Genomic DNA, 18,453 nt, shown 5'->3' with positions numbered 1-18,453 from the left:
GTTGTTTAACATTGTTTAATACAATCATATAGGACATTTCTGTTTGGATGTATAGGCTGTCAAATGTTTTTTTTTTGTTTTTTTTACCAATTTCTTATAAAAAAAATATTAATTTGATTTTCCGTCTAGCATCCTATAGGGTGTGCCAAATGTAGTTCTAAGAGCGGCCATTTCTTGGGTAAACACAGGTGTTCTGATTAGACTATAGCATTAGTTCTATGCAATCAAACAATTGAAACACCTGTGTTTTGACCCAAGAAATGGCCGCTAAGGACTACAATGACGTAGCCGCTGGCACACACTATAGGCTATTATGGACTATTATGGCTCGAGTGTGTGCTGCGGAAACGGGAGGAATAGTGTGCCAAACTTTGGGCTGACTTTTTCTCATCTTCCCATTAAAATCAATGGCAAAATGTAATATAAATTCAACTATTCAGGAACAGGATATCTCTTGGCAAAATGGAACCAACCATTTTATCAACATCTCATAAGATTTATATAATCAGTTGAAAAACAAAACAAAAAACAAAAACAAAAAAACCTTTTACACCCACTGTCTCATATTCTTGGCTTCCAATACAAGACCTATAATGATGACATGGATAAACACACAAACATCGAAACATGTAGGTAGGTCTTAAAGGAGTAGTTCACCTCCAAAATGACTCATGCCATGGAGACTTGAGTTCAATAGTTTTATCTTTGTATTTGTCGCATTCCTAAGACAAAAATGTGATTATAGTAAATTTACCCCCATTGATTCTGAATGGTGACCCGAATGCATGGCCCTGGATGGGGAGACCGGCAGGGTACGTTTTTATTTCTTATTTTTTGTCTTAGGAATGCGACAAAAACCAAACAATATTATTGAACTCAAGTCTCCATGGCATAAGTACCGGTAAACAATAGAAGAAAAGTCATTTTGGGGGTGAACTACTCCTTTAATTTCACCATCAGAAAGTAGAGCAGGGGTCTTCAACAGGGGGTCTGGGACCCCTAGGGGGTCCCCAGAGTTACTACAGGGGGTCCTCCAAATCTTTGAGTGATAGAAACATTTTTGTCTCCTTTTTTATATTAACCAGTTGAACCCTAGCGTCCATATTCTGAGAACTTTAGCCAAAAATAGCAGATCTACAAGCTCACAACGCCTCGCATCAGCTATTTTTGGCAAAGAGCATAGGTGTAGAGGGGGAAAAGAGCAAGGTGAGTGAAAGGTCAAGTTTATTAAGTATTGACAGTTCAAGTGGTTAAATATCTGAAAACACAAATTGACATGAATCCAAAATACACTGATGATTGTGCTGTCAAACAATGAAACTATATGGAATCTATGAACAGGTTGTGGGGTCCCTGCTTCATCTCTCTCTCAGCTAAGGGGTCCCTGGCTTGAAAACGTTGAAGACCCCTGAAGTAGAGAATAATACCTTGAAAGAATATGAAGCCTGACATCTTTCTCTTCTCTTCCCTCCAGTGGTGAACAGTAGCCTATCTCTGTCAGCCATTGGCCTGTTCCAACTGGGCAATAATCACATATTATACAGTAGGCCTAGGTCTGGAATTCTGGGTGAAAGAAAGCAAGAGAAAGAAGAAAGAGAGAGAGAGAGAGATGGGGGGTGTACAAGATAAAGTTATTAGGCTGCAAGACACACACACACACACACACACACACACACACACACACACACACACACACACACACATACACACACACACAGTGTCCATTCTTAGACACCATTCCCGCCCAAATTGGTGATGCTGGATGCCGCTCCAAACTTTCTTCATATTTTAAATATAGGTCTAAATAATACATCGTTCCCAATGCTGTTTTTAAGAATTATAATATTTGAATACAATAGCCTATATTTTATCGTGCCATTAAAATGAATGTCCATAGGTATTATTAGATTATTACTTATAGTAAAATAGCTAATTAATACCACCTGCCTGCATCCTACCCGCCCTGAACTGTAGGCCTGCAACATGGCTTCGAGCGAAATACGTAGAATGAATCAAATAAAAAACTAATATTAAAGGCTAATATGCTACTAGTAGGCTACTTACACCAACGGCTAATGTAAATATAGGCTAGTCTACATACTTGAGAAGAAAACAAACATAAAAACATCTAACTCACCTCACCTCTTGTTGTCTTGAAGCTGAAAAGTAGCTTGCTGTCCTGTCTATCTGGTCTCAAGTTGCGTTCTCACTGCAGGAGAGTCAATCATCTACCAATTAGATCTACAAGCTCACAATGCTTTGCAGCGCGACGTGAGCTTGTAGATCGTCTAGAACTCTAGATGATTTTAAAGGAAGCGCGAGTCGCGCGAATGTGGTCAGATTTAGGGCCGTGTGTCGTATATTGCTCCGCCTCTCAGGTAGATTCGAGTCCCTCCGCCGGAGGAAGTAGTCCTTTCTTGTTTAATACCACAAGTGTCCATTTTATTTGAAATTTGAACATGTCTAAAATCCAATAGGCAGCAGCCTAATATTTTGGAGAATGTTCCAATATCATTTATATAGGATTATGATAGAGGTGACAGAATTTATAAAATTATAACAATATTAAGAATCCTGTAGAATTATACTGGAACATTGAATACCCCAATAGGATTCTTATATGCATTTGTTTAATCAAAGTGCAATGTAGATACTCGGAGTAAATTCTGTATAAAACATGTGATTGAATAAAATAATGACAAAATATAAAGCACCAAAAGTAAAAGTCCCATTTCACAAGTTCAACATGTCTAAAAAATATATATGTTTTTGAAAATACCCTAAATGTATATAAAGCTTAAAGGGATATTGCATTTTTCTGTCCGGGGAACACCCCGGACAGATTTTAATTTGCTTGATTCAATATTTAGATATTTGACATTCATTTTATCAGACACTGTATTCACTCACGTATTCGGAGGGTAGTATGAGTCACCAGAAAAGAAGATGAGTGTTTTTGATGAATAAATGGAGTTTGAAGTTACAATGGGTTTGTATAGGAATGGGCCCTGGATGCAGAGTGTCTGATAAAAATGAATATCAAATATCAAAATACTGAATCAAGTCAATTACATAAATCTGTCCAGGGAGTTTGACTGGGTAACGCAGGTGTCCTAAGGCAGGCTCAGGGAGGAAAAAACTCCCATGGAGCAGAAGGGCAAAAGCCTGCTTGATCTAAACTTTCAGTACGATTACAGACCGTGAAAGCACGGCCTCATGATCCTTCTGGCTTTTTGGGTTTTAAGCGGGAGGTGTCAGAAAAGTTACCACAGTAATAACTGGCTTCCCACAAGCCTGATTAGATGATAAAATGACCTAGAGATTTTTTGAAAGTAGAGTATCCCTTTCAAGGACAATTCACCACTTTTCAACCTACCGTATGTTCATATAATTGGTCATAAGATAAAAAAGCAAAAAAGAAATACTTCAAAAACCCATCTGCCAGGGACATCGTCGTTGGGCAGATTTCTCTATTTATTTCTATATATTTTTATCATCATGAGAACAATGGCTTACACTAACATTTTCAGGAATAGAAAAAAGAAAGCCTGCCGTTTCTATTAGCTCAGGATTCCCCATGGCATACATATCCTGAAGACATTCAGTAATAATTGGGTCTTATGATCAAAATAAGAACATTATGTTAAATCTCTATCGAATTGATAATTAAATATATGTATTAAGTACACTGTACAGCTAACGAGAACTTGATCACAAGAAGTTTCTAATAGTTCCAAGGACACAGGATGTTGTGATTTCCAAGCATTTGACCTCAAATGATTTCAAGGTCAACCTGGAAAACAAATACCGATGGGGACAAGAGTGAAATGAAACCGAATTCTATTGCACACATAACAAACAACCATATGCACCAGTGTAAATTTTATTTAACTTTTAAATTTGATTAAAATGGTCTTGAATTGTGTCTTCATCGCCAGGCAGGGGGTAGGACCCGTGTGGAGTTGGCACACACCCAGGTGTGGTTAATGACTTTTTGCAGGGGCAGTCGCTCCTCCGGACGGTAGCGCAGCAGCTTTCTGATGAGGTCTCTGGCTCCCTCTGATACAAACGATGGGAAGCTCAAGTCCACCTGAAAATATCAAATGTCAATCAATAATGATATCAACGTCGAGTTAAACATCGTCTCCGTTTAGAGCTGCAAACGATTATTCTATAGATGATCTTTTAATCGAAAAACGAGAAGCCTGCTTGGGGGATAATTGTGTTGTTTCATAAAACTAATTCATGGGAAGAATGTGAATAGGTTTCGATTAAAAGAAGAATGAAAATAGATGATCTACAATCCCAGCCGGTCACATAGGGAACCTGTTGGTACTGTAGATCTGCAAAGAATTTGTTGGTACTGTACATCGCTTTCTTAAAAAAACTCTACCTCTGTTCAGTTAGTTCCCTACAACAGCTTGATTTAGCAGAGGCTGTAAAACTTTAATTCCCCAGAGGAATAGATCTAAACCAATTGTTTACCTTTTTGATTTTTTGGTATGTGTCATGTGTGTCGCTCGTTTCAAAAGGTGGGCTGCCAACCAGGCATTCATAGCAAAGGACTCCAATGCACCAGAAGTCCACCTTCTCGTTGTGGATGCCCCCCTCGATCATCTCTGGGGGCAGGTAGTCCAGTGTCCCACACATGGTGCGTCGCCTGAAAAGGTTAAATGTACATTTTATGCTTTTAGCATAGCCCATCTATTCAGCCAATAACCGCTTCGTACATCGTTGCTGTCGGGCAGAAACCTCATACCTAATCCTAAACTTTTTATGTTGTTTTTTTGCCCTACTTGATCATACTACAGCAAAAAAGTAGCAGATTCACAAGGTCGAAACATGGCACAAGGCGATGCGTTTTGAGTTTGCAGATCTGCAATTCTTTTTACACATTTTTTACTTGAATCCTGAAAACAGATTGACATATGAGGTTTCCACCTGACAGACAACATTGAATACTTAGTACTTTTCATCAATATGTTCCAGTTACCTGCATACTTATTCACTTTTTACTAAATTGATATCTTATTATATTGAATCCTGAAAAGTAACAGTGGACCTATGAGGTTTCCACCCAACAGAGACAGTATACTTGTACTTAAAAAGTGAATACGATGAACAATACCTACCTATCACAGTAGCTCCAGATTACATGCGATTTCCTTACCTTAAAGAAGGTGCATGGACGGACCATCCAAAGTCTGCTATTTTAAGCTCCCCCTGCATGCCAAGAAGCAGATTCTCTGGCTTGATGTCACGATGAATGACTCTATTCTCGTGGCAGTATTTGAGTGCATCGGCCACCTCCTCCATGTACTGACAATTTAAAATGTTAGAATTAGACCACATTGTCATAACCTTGTCACAAAACAAAGACCGATTTTAACCACTTAAGCCTTCGGCACTTGGTAAAACGGGTCAGAGTTGGCTCTGTAACTTGTGTTTCCCCCCCTCGCCTCTATACCAAATCTTTACCAAGATTAGCTGATCTTGCAAGTAAATTTACACCTCCAGACCTGGAAAAAACATAGGCTTTTATTTCCTAACGGCTGGATCATTGTTTTCCAGCCTGAATCGCTCTTCTACAGTATACACCGCCTACAGCTGGTGCAGAATGCGGCTTCCAGACTTCTAACTAAGATGTATAGAAGATCACATATTACACCGGTGCTTGCTGCACTGGCTGCCAATAGACTGCATAATCGTTAGAATTAGTTTAATCACTTATAAAGCTATGCATTGAGTCATACCGTGGCACTGCGCTGCTCGTCAAATCGTCCGTGTTTCTGCAACTCCTTGTATAGCTCACCACGTGGGGCGAACTCAAGGATCAGGAAAACTCGTGTGCGGTCATGGAAATAATTATAGAAGCTCAGGATGTTTGGGTGTCTGAGGAGAGGGAAGTGTGACATTGCAGTAGTCAAAGTTAGAATAAATGAAACGATAATTTAATTTGCAAATTAACAAACAATGTCACAAATGTGTGTAAATACAACCAATTCTAATGGCAACATTCACACTTACAATTTAAGTTTAAAACCTTATTTAATGCATAGCCACATAGTAAACACTGATGGCCATGTGTCTGGACTGAGCAACCATCTACTGTAATCTGTGACCTAAATGAAGAGTTTGAAGGCACCTGCTGTTTGATGTGAAGACTGCACACTACAGTTGCACAAGAAACCCTACATGGAAACCCTACATGGTGCACCTCATACAGCAGCTCAAGTCTCCTCATCAGCTGCAAAAGCTGCCAGGATTACAATTAAAATCATTTACTGGATTTGTAATTCTAAAATCAAACTGGATTTGGAGATTCGTGACACCCCTTAATGAGGACCTTTTACCTCCACAGATACTGAAAGACTAGACTTTCAGTCAACCGGGTATACTTTATCAAAATGAACATTAACTGGACAGTATTATAATTATTTAATTAAATGCGTCAAGGGTTTCCAAACTTTTCACACCATGGCCCCCGAAAATAATCATTTGAACTGGGGAGTGCATCTTTCTTACTCAATATTTATGGTATTAATTGGTAAACCAAAAGTCCTCATATTCTCATTTTAGAAATGTGCCAATACCCTGTATACACTTCGTTTCTTCACTACTGAGTGAGAAATCAACATTGCAAATTAAACTGATAGTTTTGGGGAACCCGCCTGGGGAACCCATCCCCCAGTTTGGGAAACATTGTTCTACTTGACAAATCTGATCATGGAACCAGATGCTACTTTAGTTGCAGTTTCTGACTCTCCTCTGATAATACATTTGTCCACAGAGTAAACAGGGGCTGAATTGTATTTTGGTTTTGCAGTACAACATTTTATGAAAGGCATGTAGGATCGTTAATGCCAATTCCATAAAACCAACCTGAGATGGGACTGAATCTCGATCTCCCTTCTTAGCTGATGTTCCATGCCCTCTTTCTCTATCTGAGACTTGAACAACACCTTCAGCACCACGACGGCTTGCTGTGACTTCTCCCTCGCAAGGTAGACGTTCCCGAACTGGCCCTTACCCAGTGGTTTACCAATTTCAAAGTCCTTCACAGTCCATTTCCTGATGAGAAGGATGCACAAAGACAATAGAGATCAGGTGATTGACCAACCGACTGGACACTAGTGAAAAATGACCCACAGTAGTCTAGGGGGTCAGCAGAAACATCAAGCTCTGGACTTGTATGATATTTCCATTCCTGGCAATGCTTGGGTCCCTGAGCAAATTAGGCAGCTATTAATTGGCCCTTGTATTTTTTTTAAATCTAGGAAAATCTCCAATGGTGGTTCCTGGCAGAAAACCCCCTCAGATGGGGGTCCACAGCCCAATGTATAAATGTGGTGTCCTGGACATAAGGTTTAACAAATGAATAACCATTTGTGGTGGAATGAAAACAGTACTTGAAGAGGTAGTGAGTGATCAGACAGAATCTATCTGCCCATCTGCCCATTGTCTTCGAGTTTAGCTGGGTGTGATTGATTGAATGAATACTTTATGCAAACAGCACGGTACAGTACAGTCATACATTTGGGCTAAAAGGATAACAAAAAATAAAATACAAAACAAAACAGTCCTGAGGGCTGAGGACTTGTTTCCATTGTGGTCTACTCTACACACAAGTGATTACTGGGAATTAATTATGCTACTACTGTCACAAATTGATGTTGATAATAAAGGCTATGGCACCATCATAACAATCAATGCATCAAGTATCAATCTAATGTCCACTAGTCATTAATGATATTAAATTTAATAAAAGGCTATTAGAAATGAAGTACTGTTTGACTCACTTTTTTGGCAAGGTGTAGCCCCCAGGCATAGCCTCTGGCTGGCTCTGTAGGAAATTCAAAATGAATTAAGTTATTTATTCATTTATTTTTCAAATTTGAGTGAACCAATTTCAATACAAACTCAAGTGCAATGGGCATCATCGCTCGCTTTATAAATATAATATAGGCTAGTTAGAATATCTCCAAAGTAACTAGCCTACACTTGTCCACAGCTGATCTTGCCAGCTTTACTATCGCTCTATCATACTAGGCTATCCGTTAGTCTCGTCTTGATCCAAGGATAATAGCGCTCAATGCTGCTGACACGGAGGTATTGGAACAAGTTACCTGCATTATGAAGAATTACGTAAAACATAAAACTCGTAAAACACATAAAACGTTGCCCCAATCACAGTCAGTCAGTCAGTGTGATTAGTGTGTTTTTAACAGCTGAGCTTTATGGGCACAGCAGTGGGCGTGGTTTACTGGTGCCACTAAAAATCGACCATTCACTTTTCCCATAGACTTTATAAAATATTTATATTATTTTTAAGCATATAAATGATCAAGCCATCCATCTTGGTGAATCGTGACCAAGGATTCTGTGGAGGGGAAAACAGCCGATTGCAGGCTATATTTTTGAACTACTTTGATCACAAACCAACTGGTATCCAGCAGATGGCGGGGTAATGCAACACTTCAAACTCAGCAGCAGAAGAAGAAGAAGATGAGGAAGGAGAAGAAGAACTACTTCCTGATCAACAACTTGAATAACATTACATGCATTCATCCATGCGTGCAGTACAGTAGTGTTACGCGTGCCTTTTCTTTTGCAGTTTAATAACTCGTAACCCAAGCAGAAATGCTTTTAATATCCAACAGGATCAAAGTATGTTCGCTGGCGTTCACCGCCGCGCGGATGTACAGCAGTGGTCCCGTAGCGGCCAACAAGAACCCAGTGGTTTACTTTGACATTGCTGCTACAACGAGCCACTAGGAAGAGTAACCTTCGAGGTCAGTTAAGTCTCGTGTCTGTCTCTTCAGTTCAGTTCAGTTGCATAATCTAATTTTAAACCAGTGGTTCTCAAACTTTGAAATCTTAAGGTCTCTCCTTAACTTTGACACTGTACAAAATGGGACCAAAATTTGGTTCCATTTGTACACTGTCAAAGTTACAGATTTGTAAGAGTCAATTTAGACCCCCTGTCACCCCCATAAAGGAACCTAGAGAGTCCCTGAAATCCACTCATAAGAAGCAACTAATTGTTAGTTGGTTGGTATAATAGCGATTATGAGATATTCCTATATTAGCCCTAGACTTTAACACACAAAGTGTCAATCGACCGAAAATCAGAGACATTCTAGGGCTATTCCTATATATGAAATAAATAAGTGTTTTATTTAAGTGTTTTCTCCTACTTTATTTCATTTATCTTTTTGATTATTATTCTTGCAGTTGAATGCTGATGTTGTGCCCAAAACAGCAGGTAAACCCCACTAGGCTGCATCATGGCAATCATACTGACATGAAAGAGTTGGGTCAACATTGATTGATTGAAGACTTTATTAGAAGTTTGCATAGAAAGGGGTACAGTTTCGTGACAGTACAGTTCACTGGTACAAGGTCAACTAAAAGGAGATCCCAGTAAGCTTTTCGGCTTATTTACACAGGAAACCTTTATGCATCTCATACAACATTGAATGACACTAATAATTGAAGTCTAACTGCATTTCAGTGTTGCAGAATCTTTTCCACTGAGCAAAACAAGCACAACAATAGCACCACTCTGACTCTGTTTGACAATGAATGAATGGAACACGGCCTTATTTAGTATTAAAGGTCACACTCTATTGATTTTACCCTATATTTCATGTCAGATTGGTTGCTGTGAAAAATGGTCTTGCAAATGCCTGCGTCACATATCACGCAGGCTGCAACCTTGTATGACTTGATATCTTGAGAAAATGTGAGTGGTGGTGACAAGACGACCGTCTTCTTGACTATTGTTTTTATTCACAGAAAACTTCAGAGCCCTGTGCACTGGAGAGCACGGCTTTGGTTACAAGGGATCAATCTTTCACAGGGTGATTCCCCAGTTCATGTGCCAGGTAAGATCATCATGATGATGCATGATGTGAATCTAGCCGCAAGCAACTCTAGATCATATTTTGAATATCTGGAATCTAGAGTTGCAATACCAAACCGTGACAGATTATACATCCAAACGGGAAAGTCCTATCTGATTGTAGTAAACGTTTAACTCGCCAACAAAGTAACGTTTCGAAATTGCACATAATGCAGGAGGCAGCAGGACGTTGTGCTTTCGAAAACGAGCGCTTCCAAACTCCAACACTTAGAAAAAGACTGCATGGAATTTCATTGACAGAAGGTAGCTCATAACGTGTCTATGGTGGATTTTTATGAAACAAAACTTTGTAGATAGAGAGAAGATAATTCAAGCTGCTTTCCATGCAGGTACAATATTGGTGAGTTTAAAGTTTACTACAATCAGATAGGACTCTTCCGTTTGGATGTATGGGCTGTCAAGGGTTGGTATTGCAACGCTAGGATCCAGATATTCAAAATAGGATCTAGAGTTGCTTGTGGCTAATGTGAACAAACAGATTTGTATAATCATACCACTATACCTTTTTTTGTAAGTATTCAGTATTGTGGATATCATGGTGTCCAATTGATGAATGGTTGTTTTCGTGATCAAAGGGTGGGGATTTCACCAACCACAACGGAACAGGGGGAAAGTCTATCTATGGATGGAAGTTCCCTGATGAGAACTTCAAACTGAAGCACACAGGAGCAGGTACACTAGGGATATATTTAACCTTTGATCATATATTTTATTTAAATGGTGTTAATTGTAAACTTGCAGCTGTTCAGTGTAGCCCAGCTGTGTGGTACTGTCATACTTCCTGCTCTCCACCAGATGGCAGTGCTGTGCAAGTAATGTCTCCATTGAACTGCTCATTCTGAACATAATCAACTCAGTGTGGTTTGTGAGATGACCTATTTTGCCCAAATTGACCATGAGGTTTGAATTTGCAAACAAGGCTGCGTAATTTCCCCATGAATCTTGTTGATTTGATATATTTGGATTTGTGTCTTGCTATGAAGGATGTTTTACTTATCATTGCGAGAGACAATGATGCGAGAGACTAGGAAAGTCGACGATGCGAGAGACTAGGAAAGTCTTTTGTACCGGCTGCTCTCAAGCTGTACAACGTGACACACAACGGTCGATTGACAAGGACTACCTTCCTAACGTAGGACGATGGTAGCCTTTTTTTTCCTTACTGGAACTATATCTGCACTGACTTTGACCTCTAAGGACCTTCCAGGGAGGGTGTTTTTTTGTGCGTCTTGCCGCATCACCCTTTCTTGTTTATTTTTATTCTTTTTTGCTAGTTGTTTTTATTGCTCTGACCTTTGGACACTGCACTATTAGGTTGTGTTAGTAGTTTTCTTTTAGTATTTCTGCTTGTGTTTGACATGATGTAGAGATACTTGTTGCACTAACTAGCATTGACTGTATGGTCACTTTGATTTGGGCACTGTATTATTTTTTGATAGTCGTGCTTTAAGACACTTTATGTATATATATTATTCGTTCCCTTTCCTGTTGTACCTTGCTCTTACTGTACTTACTGTACTCTGTTCTTGTTTTTTCTTTTTATCTTTTTTCATACTTCTCTGTAACTTTGTAAATAACCTTATACTGCTGTGCTGCCTCTGGGCAACAAATTTTCCCCCTTGGGATAATAAAGGTATTATCTATCTATCTATCATTTTACTCATCAGATTACACCCAATTGTCCACAGCACTGATAAAAAGCTAAGCTTGTAGATCGTATATTTTCGAATACCTGAAGTATATATTCATACATCTTTTGTATAATAATCTGCAAATTAACTAGTAACTAAAGTTGTCAAATAATTGTAGTGGAGTAAAAAAAGTACAACATATGCTATGCTTCTGAGATGTAGTTGAGTAGAAGTTTATAAAGTATTTAGAAACGGAAATACCCAAGTAAAGTAAAAGTACAGTGCATGAGTAAATTTACTTTACACCAGTGGTTTTCAACCTGTGGGTCGGCCCGAATTATTTTGGGGGTCCCCAGATGATGTGCAACATTGTTTTCTCACTCAACAGTAAACAAACCAACATAATGTTTAAGTGTATAGAGGGTATATGCACATGTCTAAACTGACAATTTAGTGACTTTTTAATTTACCTCTAAAATGACAAATTAAACATTTGCCAAATTGCCAAATATTAGAGGGCGAAATTGTGAAAATAGACGATCTACATGCTCACAATGCCTCACAAAGTGAGCCTTGTGAGCATGTAGATCTGCTATTTTTGCAATAGAACGAACGGTGCTATACAAAATGTAATGCCTCAACTCAAGTGCTCGTCAGGGTGGGGGGTCCTCTGTTAAAATATGATTATTTGGGGGGCCGCTGCCTGAAAAGGTTGAGAACCACTGCTTTACACCACTGACTGTTGTGTATCTTTGTGTCTTAGGCATCTTGTCCATGGCCAACGCCGGAGCCAACACCAATGGGTCTCAGTTCTTCATCTGCACCGCTAAAACAGAGTGGTATGTGCTAAAACGCAGAACATCGCAAGGGCTACTACTGCTAGAGCACAGGCTCTCAATGTCAGGTCTGGGGACTACCTAGCTCTGGTCCAGAGCGTCAGCTCCAATGACGCTCTGACAGACCCCGTCGGCAAATGACTAGACCGCGATTTCTCAGCCCCTACGAGCGCTCAACTTGAGTCAAAATAAACTAAACTACTTCACTACTCTCCAAACCAAAGGTAGTTTTGCGTTTTTGAAAGTCTATTCTCCACGGTGGGAAACCTCTCAGCACCCCACCCACTCTGTAAAATACATTATTTTTGTCATGAAATAAAACGCACCCACCTCGAGCCACCCAGCGGCCGCTGCAGACACAATGGTTCACAACCCGGAAATAAGCGGCGGTCGAGTTGGATGTGTTTTATTTCATGCCAAAAATAGTGTATTTTGCAGAGTGGGTGGGGTGCTGAGAGGTTTCCCACCACGGAGAACAGACTTTCAACAATGCAAAACTACATTTGGTTTGGTGAGTAGCGAAGTAGTTTAGTTTATTTTGACTCAAGTTGAACGCTCGTAGGGGCTGAGAAATCGCGGTCTAGTCATTTTCCTACGGGTCTGTCAGAGCGTCAGTGGAGCTGACCACCCGACGCTCTGGACCAGAGCTAGGGATTCTAGATGGACCCTTATCAGATCTGTAACTCTTGAGAGTTTACAAAGTACAGAACCAAATGGACCCACAAGGCTCCATTTGGAAGGGTCAGTTTATGAACATCTCCGAGTTAAATTTGACCGTGTGGAATCATGGGCCCCACAGAGATAAAACAAAACATTTCATCAAATGGCGCTCCGTGGGCTAATTAATGCATAACAAACCGAGGGGCCCTTGAAATGAGAAAGACTGAGAATCACAGGGTCAAAGTAACATGAATTTTGACACTGTCCGGGGCGGTGATAATCATAATAATAAACCTCTTCGTTCCTCCCCTCAGGCTGGATGGCGCGCATGTTGTCTTTGGCAATGTCAAGGACGGATTGGACGTGGTCAAGAAAGTGGAGGCCTTTGGGTCTCGGTCTGGGCGTACCTCCAAGAGGATCACTGTCACAGATTGTGGAGAGCTAGTAGAGTAGATCTTGAGGCGGAGAGCCGACATGGTCTCGGCCTCTCACCCCCTACTGTGATTTCAATGTGAAATGGTCGATGGCACAGTGGCTCTACTGTTTGGTCAGGGTGCACTGACTGCGGCACCCCTGGTCGTTGACAGTAGTTTACCTAACAGTGTCGGTCAGTACTTTTGTTTTTTACTTTGGTTTTCTTGGGTTCTTGGGTAGAATTTCCATACTTTTACGGGTCGTAAGCACTTAACAATGTGAACTTGGGATTATAGAACGAAAGTGTGAAATGTACACCTCGTCACGCATTTCATTCAGGGCTACATTTCATCATCATTAAAGTACGATAATATATTTTTGCATTTTGTCTCATCTGTTTCTCACACCGTTGAGCAGGGCGATGTGATGAACCCTAGACTCAAGGGAAGTATATAGTATGATTATACTGACCTATAATATATTTTGAACTATTGGTATGGAATTTTGTTATTGTCTTTGCCAAAATGTGTCCAGAATATTAACGTATCAACCACAGAGATTTTGTATTAATGTTAAGAAAACACGTTTTTTGGATAAGTTATACGCTTGCACACACCACCCCTCAGGATTTATTGAAAGTGAAAAACAAACAAACAGATAAAAGCCAAGAAATTGTTGAATATATATTTTAATACAAACATTTTCAAATATATACTGTAATTAAATCCATTTCATGGGGTACTCAAACTAAGGCACATAAAATGTTGTTATACACAAACAAGGTCCAATTTTCCCTTTTTATCTGAAGTTTACCTGATAGAACTTAAGAAAAAGAATCTAAGCATGCATATCCAGCCTTCCGTTTGTATTTTTGTATTGTGCAGTATTGTTCCAGTAAACATGGCTATTGGACTATTGCCATGTATAAAAAGAGCACTTTGGCGTTTTCAAGCACAAGGTGTAGGTATATAATCTCCCCACACACACACTAGGGAGGGGAAGAGGTGTGATTTCTTAAAACCTAAAAGATACAATCGTTACTTGGTTAATAGAGTCCTTCACATGATGCGGTAATAATCATCAAAACAACAATGGCTTTTCAAATATATATATATATATATATAAAATGGTACCATTTATAACACTGATCATAATACAGATACACAATTTATCCCTTTTAGTAAATAATTGGTGCATATTTTATACAGACAACATCATGGTACACAGTTATTTCTGTAATATACATACAAGTGGAAACAAACATTTCAGTTCAAACTCTGGTCAAACGGGTTTGCCCTGTGAGAAAAGATCCACATTTTCTTAATTCACAGTTGATATGATGCGCTGTTTTAAGACTTAGAATTCCTATTTACATAATTGTAAGGGGCCATTAAAATAACAAGAAGAAACAAATGTACAAGACCGCAGCAAACAAAACTATTGGACTCCGCTGAGGTATTGTACACAAATTCCACCACAGTGAACTTCTAATACTGTGTCATACTGTCAAGAAACACACATTACAGGGGATAAACAGTTGAAATACAGTACTATAAAGTTGTTGATCAAGTCTTAGTGACTGAACTAGTTATCCCTTCTTGGTAAAGCTTTTGGGGAGGTTTGTGGGCATAAGGCAAGTAGTGTTATTGTACACGGCGGCAATAGTAGCCAAGGACTTTGCATTTTTCACACAGGTGTTGAGGATGCTCCTTGCTCTGGTCTGACACATCCAGCCCATCAGGTTTCTCCAGAGGTCTCTAAAAGGCAAAATCACAGATTGTTAGTCTTTAACTGCTCCTGATGAGCAGGTTGGTGCTAGTGTCCGACCAATAGGCTTTTTTTGTGTCTGATACGATAACCGATTAGAGCAGGGGTGCCCAAAAGGTAGATTGTGATCTACCAGTAGATCACAAAGACTGTGCAGGTAGATCACATGACATGCCCTAAAAATATTAATTAAAATGTAAAGAAAAATATTTATGAACAATTCTGTCACATCTGTCACTTGAATTAAGGTGACTGATTGATTGACACAAAAGGGGCCTGTCAGCTCCCTTCATGGCTTCTAAAGTAAGCAAACCACCCAATGCTTTGTTTTCAAGAGTCAGTAGGGTTACAAATAACCCCCAAAACAAAACATACCACTTCCATACAGAATGGGATGACCTTTTTCCCCACTATTTCCAAAATATATTTGTCTTATATGTAACGCCAGTGCCGCTATTACAAAGCCACCTCAGGTACATCTTTATTGGAGTGGGTAGATCATGTTGAGCTGGTCATTTTAAAAGTAGCCCTCAAGTCAAAAAAGTGTGGGCACCCCTGGATTAGAGAGAGGGGACAGTCACAGATAACCGATATGCAACCAAACTGATATATGTATGCATAATGAAAACAGGCTTTTTTCTGTGTGGATTGTGCAAGGTTTTGCCCCAATATGATTATGCAAAGGTACAGTGACAGTAGTACTACAGACAGGTGCTTTCTTAAACCAATGTCTTTATTAAAGATTTGTTTTTACTCTTCAGTCAAGGTGTCTGAGAAAAAGAGAGTGACACAGAGACATGTATAGTATGTCCAACTGCCTGTTTGAGTGTGTGGGATAATGACTGTGAGGACAAGCCAGGCTTACAAGCCTTCATCACACATGTTGTGCTGATATTTGAATCTCCCTAAATGAAAATGTACAGTATGTGAATAGATGAGTGTAAAAAATGCAAACTTTTTATCTGCTATTATTATTTTTATTCATTGTAGAATTGGATCCTTCTCCTTTGAATGATCCATCATACCCTTGGTACAAAGCTAATTTATGCTCCATTGTATGACCTTGTCAAAATACCTGATTTCAAAACGAAAAACACGTCACGATGCGCATGAATTTGGCATTTTTGTTTTCAAAGTGAAATGTCCCAATAAAATGTTAACGACTTGAGAGAAAATTATCCTTGAAGGGGGTTAAAAAGTGCAACAAACAAAAGGCAAAAAAAGTAAGTAGGGTCACGGGGTGTCGGTTCTCAACATCATGTCAGGGGACCACCCGTGGTCGAAATGGACCCTTATAGTTCTCTAACTCTGAGAGTGTAGAAATGGATCCAAATGGACCCTTCAGTCAGTTCAGTTAGTGCCTGGGGAATTTAAGGACCCCGTTTCTACTCCCGCGACGTGAGGCGGGACTACGGCCGCTATGATGTAATCGCCGTTGCGGTCCAAATTGTTAAGCAAACAGCCGTCGGCGATGGGGTCCCACCCCTTTCACTGAACTCTTTGGTTCCCATGGCGACGCGTCTACGCAGCAGACGGTGTAGACGCTATGTGGAAAGGTAGCCTCTGCTGTAGTAGAGACCACAGATATAAAAGCTAGATACCTCCTCCGCCGCTGCAGTTCATTGGTGCGACTGGTAAAAGAGGACTGGTAAGCTTCCGGAATTCTGAAGGATGGATGCTCGGTAGGCCAATCAGATGCGGGACTCCCTCTTTCCAACTGCAGGGGGCAGAGTGCCTTCCATAGTTCAACAGTTCCGCACCTCTTGCCAGTCCTCTTTTACCAACGCCCCAGAGCTGAGGAGGCGTCTACCTTTCTATGTCTATGGTAGAGACGGACGAGACGGCAGCAGGTTTATCTATCGAGCACTAGTGTCTTGTTCAAGGACACTTTGACACTAACCTAGGCTAGGAGAGGCTGCGGATCGAAATGGGAACATCTAATTGCCAAACATTCCCAAGACTACCACATAATCCATTTCCCCGATCTATTGGCCCTGTAAGATCACAACACGTCGTATCTGTTGTACGATGCAACACCATTAAATTAGGCTTTATCAACAGGGTCATGAAATTCCTGGAAATATTTTGAAATTAGAAAAATATTTTTCCAGTAATGGAAAAGTTTTGGAATTGATCAAGGGTCCTGGAAAAAATAGCTATGCATTGTCTTTTGTTATTGATTTTGTTAATACCTCTGAATTGACATTGGCCAAATTGTCAAATATTAGAGGCAGAAATTGTGAAAATAGCAGATCTACATGCTCACAACGCCTCGCAACGCGAGGCGTGAGAATGTAGATCGGCTATTTTCACAATAAAACCGTGTTATACAAAATTCCTCAACTCTTAGTGCTCGTCAGGGTGGGGGGTCCCCAGTTCAAATATGATTATTTCGGGGGTCACGGCCTGACAAGGTTGAGAACCACTGGCATACACTACCTGTCTTTAGGCATTGTGCATAGGAGTAAACGACTCGTTATTGAACTGAATTATTGTTATATAGTCCTGGAAATCGGGTTAAAAATTCTAGAAAAGTTTTGGAAAGGTTTTGGAAATTAATTGGTAAAGATGTGTGGGAACCCTGTATCAACATAATGAGTTTGAGCACATTGGAACTTTTAGAATGATTGGATTATGGATCACTACCTGTTTGTGAGGGTAGACGTTGATGTGGCACTTGATGCATTCCTGTCCCATGTTGGCCCAGGAGTTTCCACTCATCCACTTCCTCTTGCACTTGGGACATTTGTACTCTCCAAAGCACCTCTTCTTCCCCTGGTAGGGGGTCAAACCTTCACCTTTTGGTCGAGCCTGTGGAACAAAACAAATTAAATTCAAACTAAAAAAGCAATGCCTGGTGTATACGAGGGGAAACCAATGGTGAAAGAAGTACTTTTTAAGTTTGAAAGCCGCTTCCAAGGAGTGGCTTTGTGTGTTGCGTTCATGTCCATATATGGTCATTTCAGTCCAGAATGAACAGGTTTTATCTGTCCCGTACATGTGTGTCCCATGTGTGTCCCGTTCATGTCCATATATGGTCATTTCAGTCCAGAATGAACAGGTTTTATCTGTCCCGTATATCCAGAATATGTGTGTAATGTCCGTCCCGGTCTGATGATTGGATGATTGAAAATGTCCAATGAGACCATACAGATAAAATCATTCATTCATTCAGAATTGGAAGAATGTATAGATCACAGAGTTCATAGCTCTAGAACAC

The 18,453-nt window shown here is 40.0% G+C and overlaps 3 protein-coding genes across 3 annotated transcripts in view; 1 reads left to right on the top strand and 2 right to left on the bottom strand.

The window, feature by feature from the left end:
- Window positions 1-3,928: 3,928 nt before the first annotated feature.
- Window positions 3,929-7,828, bottom strand: LOC308303761 (aurora kinase B-B-like; the record flags this gene model as incomplete). The annotated part of the gene is made up of 6 exons (XM_080748255.1): window positions 3,929-4,090; window positions 4,486-4,660; window positions 5,171-5,319; window positions 5,754-5,892; window positions 6,883-7,071; window positions 7,800-7,828. The coding sequence occupies 6 exons, from the start codon at window positions 7,826-7,828 to the stop codon at window positions 3,929-3,931; spliced, it is 843 nt and encodes a 280-aa protein (XP_080604381.1).
- Window positions 7,829-8,559: 731 nt separating this feature from the next.
- Window positions 8,560-13,822, top strand: LOC308303319 (peptidyl-prolyl cis-trans isomerase A-like). The gene is given in 7 exon segments (XM_080747668.1): window positions 8,560-8,758; window positions 8,761-8,792; window positions 9,235-9,265; window positions 9,799-9,887; window positions 10,501-10,597; window positions 12,320-12,395; window positions 13,367-13,822. Coding segments are annotated over 7 exon segments (582 nt in total). The 5' UTR covers window positions 8,560-8,640; the 3' UTR covers window positions 13,506-13,822.
- Window positions 13,823-14,934: 1,112 nt separating this feature from the next.
- Window positions 14,935-18,453, bottom strand: part of LOC308303670 (zinc finger CCHC domain-containing protein 24-like) — a 28,926-nt gene continuing 25,407 nt past the window's right edge. The window contains exons 3-4 of the mRNA XM_080748118.1: window positions 17,880-18,044; window positions 14,935-15,223 (exon numbers count right to left, since the gene is read on the bottom strand). Coding sequence (XP_080604244.1) covers window positions 15,110-15,223; window positions 17,880-18,044 — 279 coding nt within the window. The 3' untranslated portion in view covers window positions 14,935-15,109. The remainder of the gene's footprint in view (window positions 15,224-17,879; window positions 18,045-18,453) is intronic.

This window comes from Nannobrachium achirus (assembly GCF_963921795.1).
Source record: "Nannobrachium achirus genome assembly, chromosome: 18".
Lineage (NCBI taxonomy): Eukaryota > Metazoa > Chordata > Actinopteri > Myctophiformes > Myctophidae > Nannobrachium > Nannobrachium achirus.
This window is presented reverse-complemented; position numbering and strand designations above follow the sequence as displayed.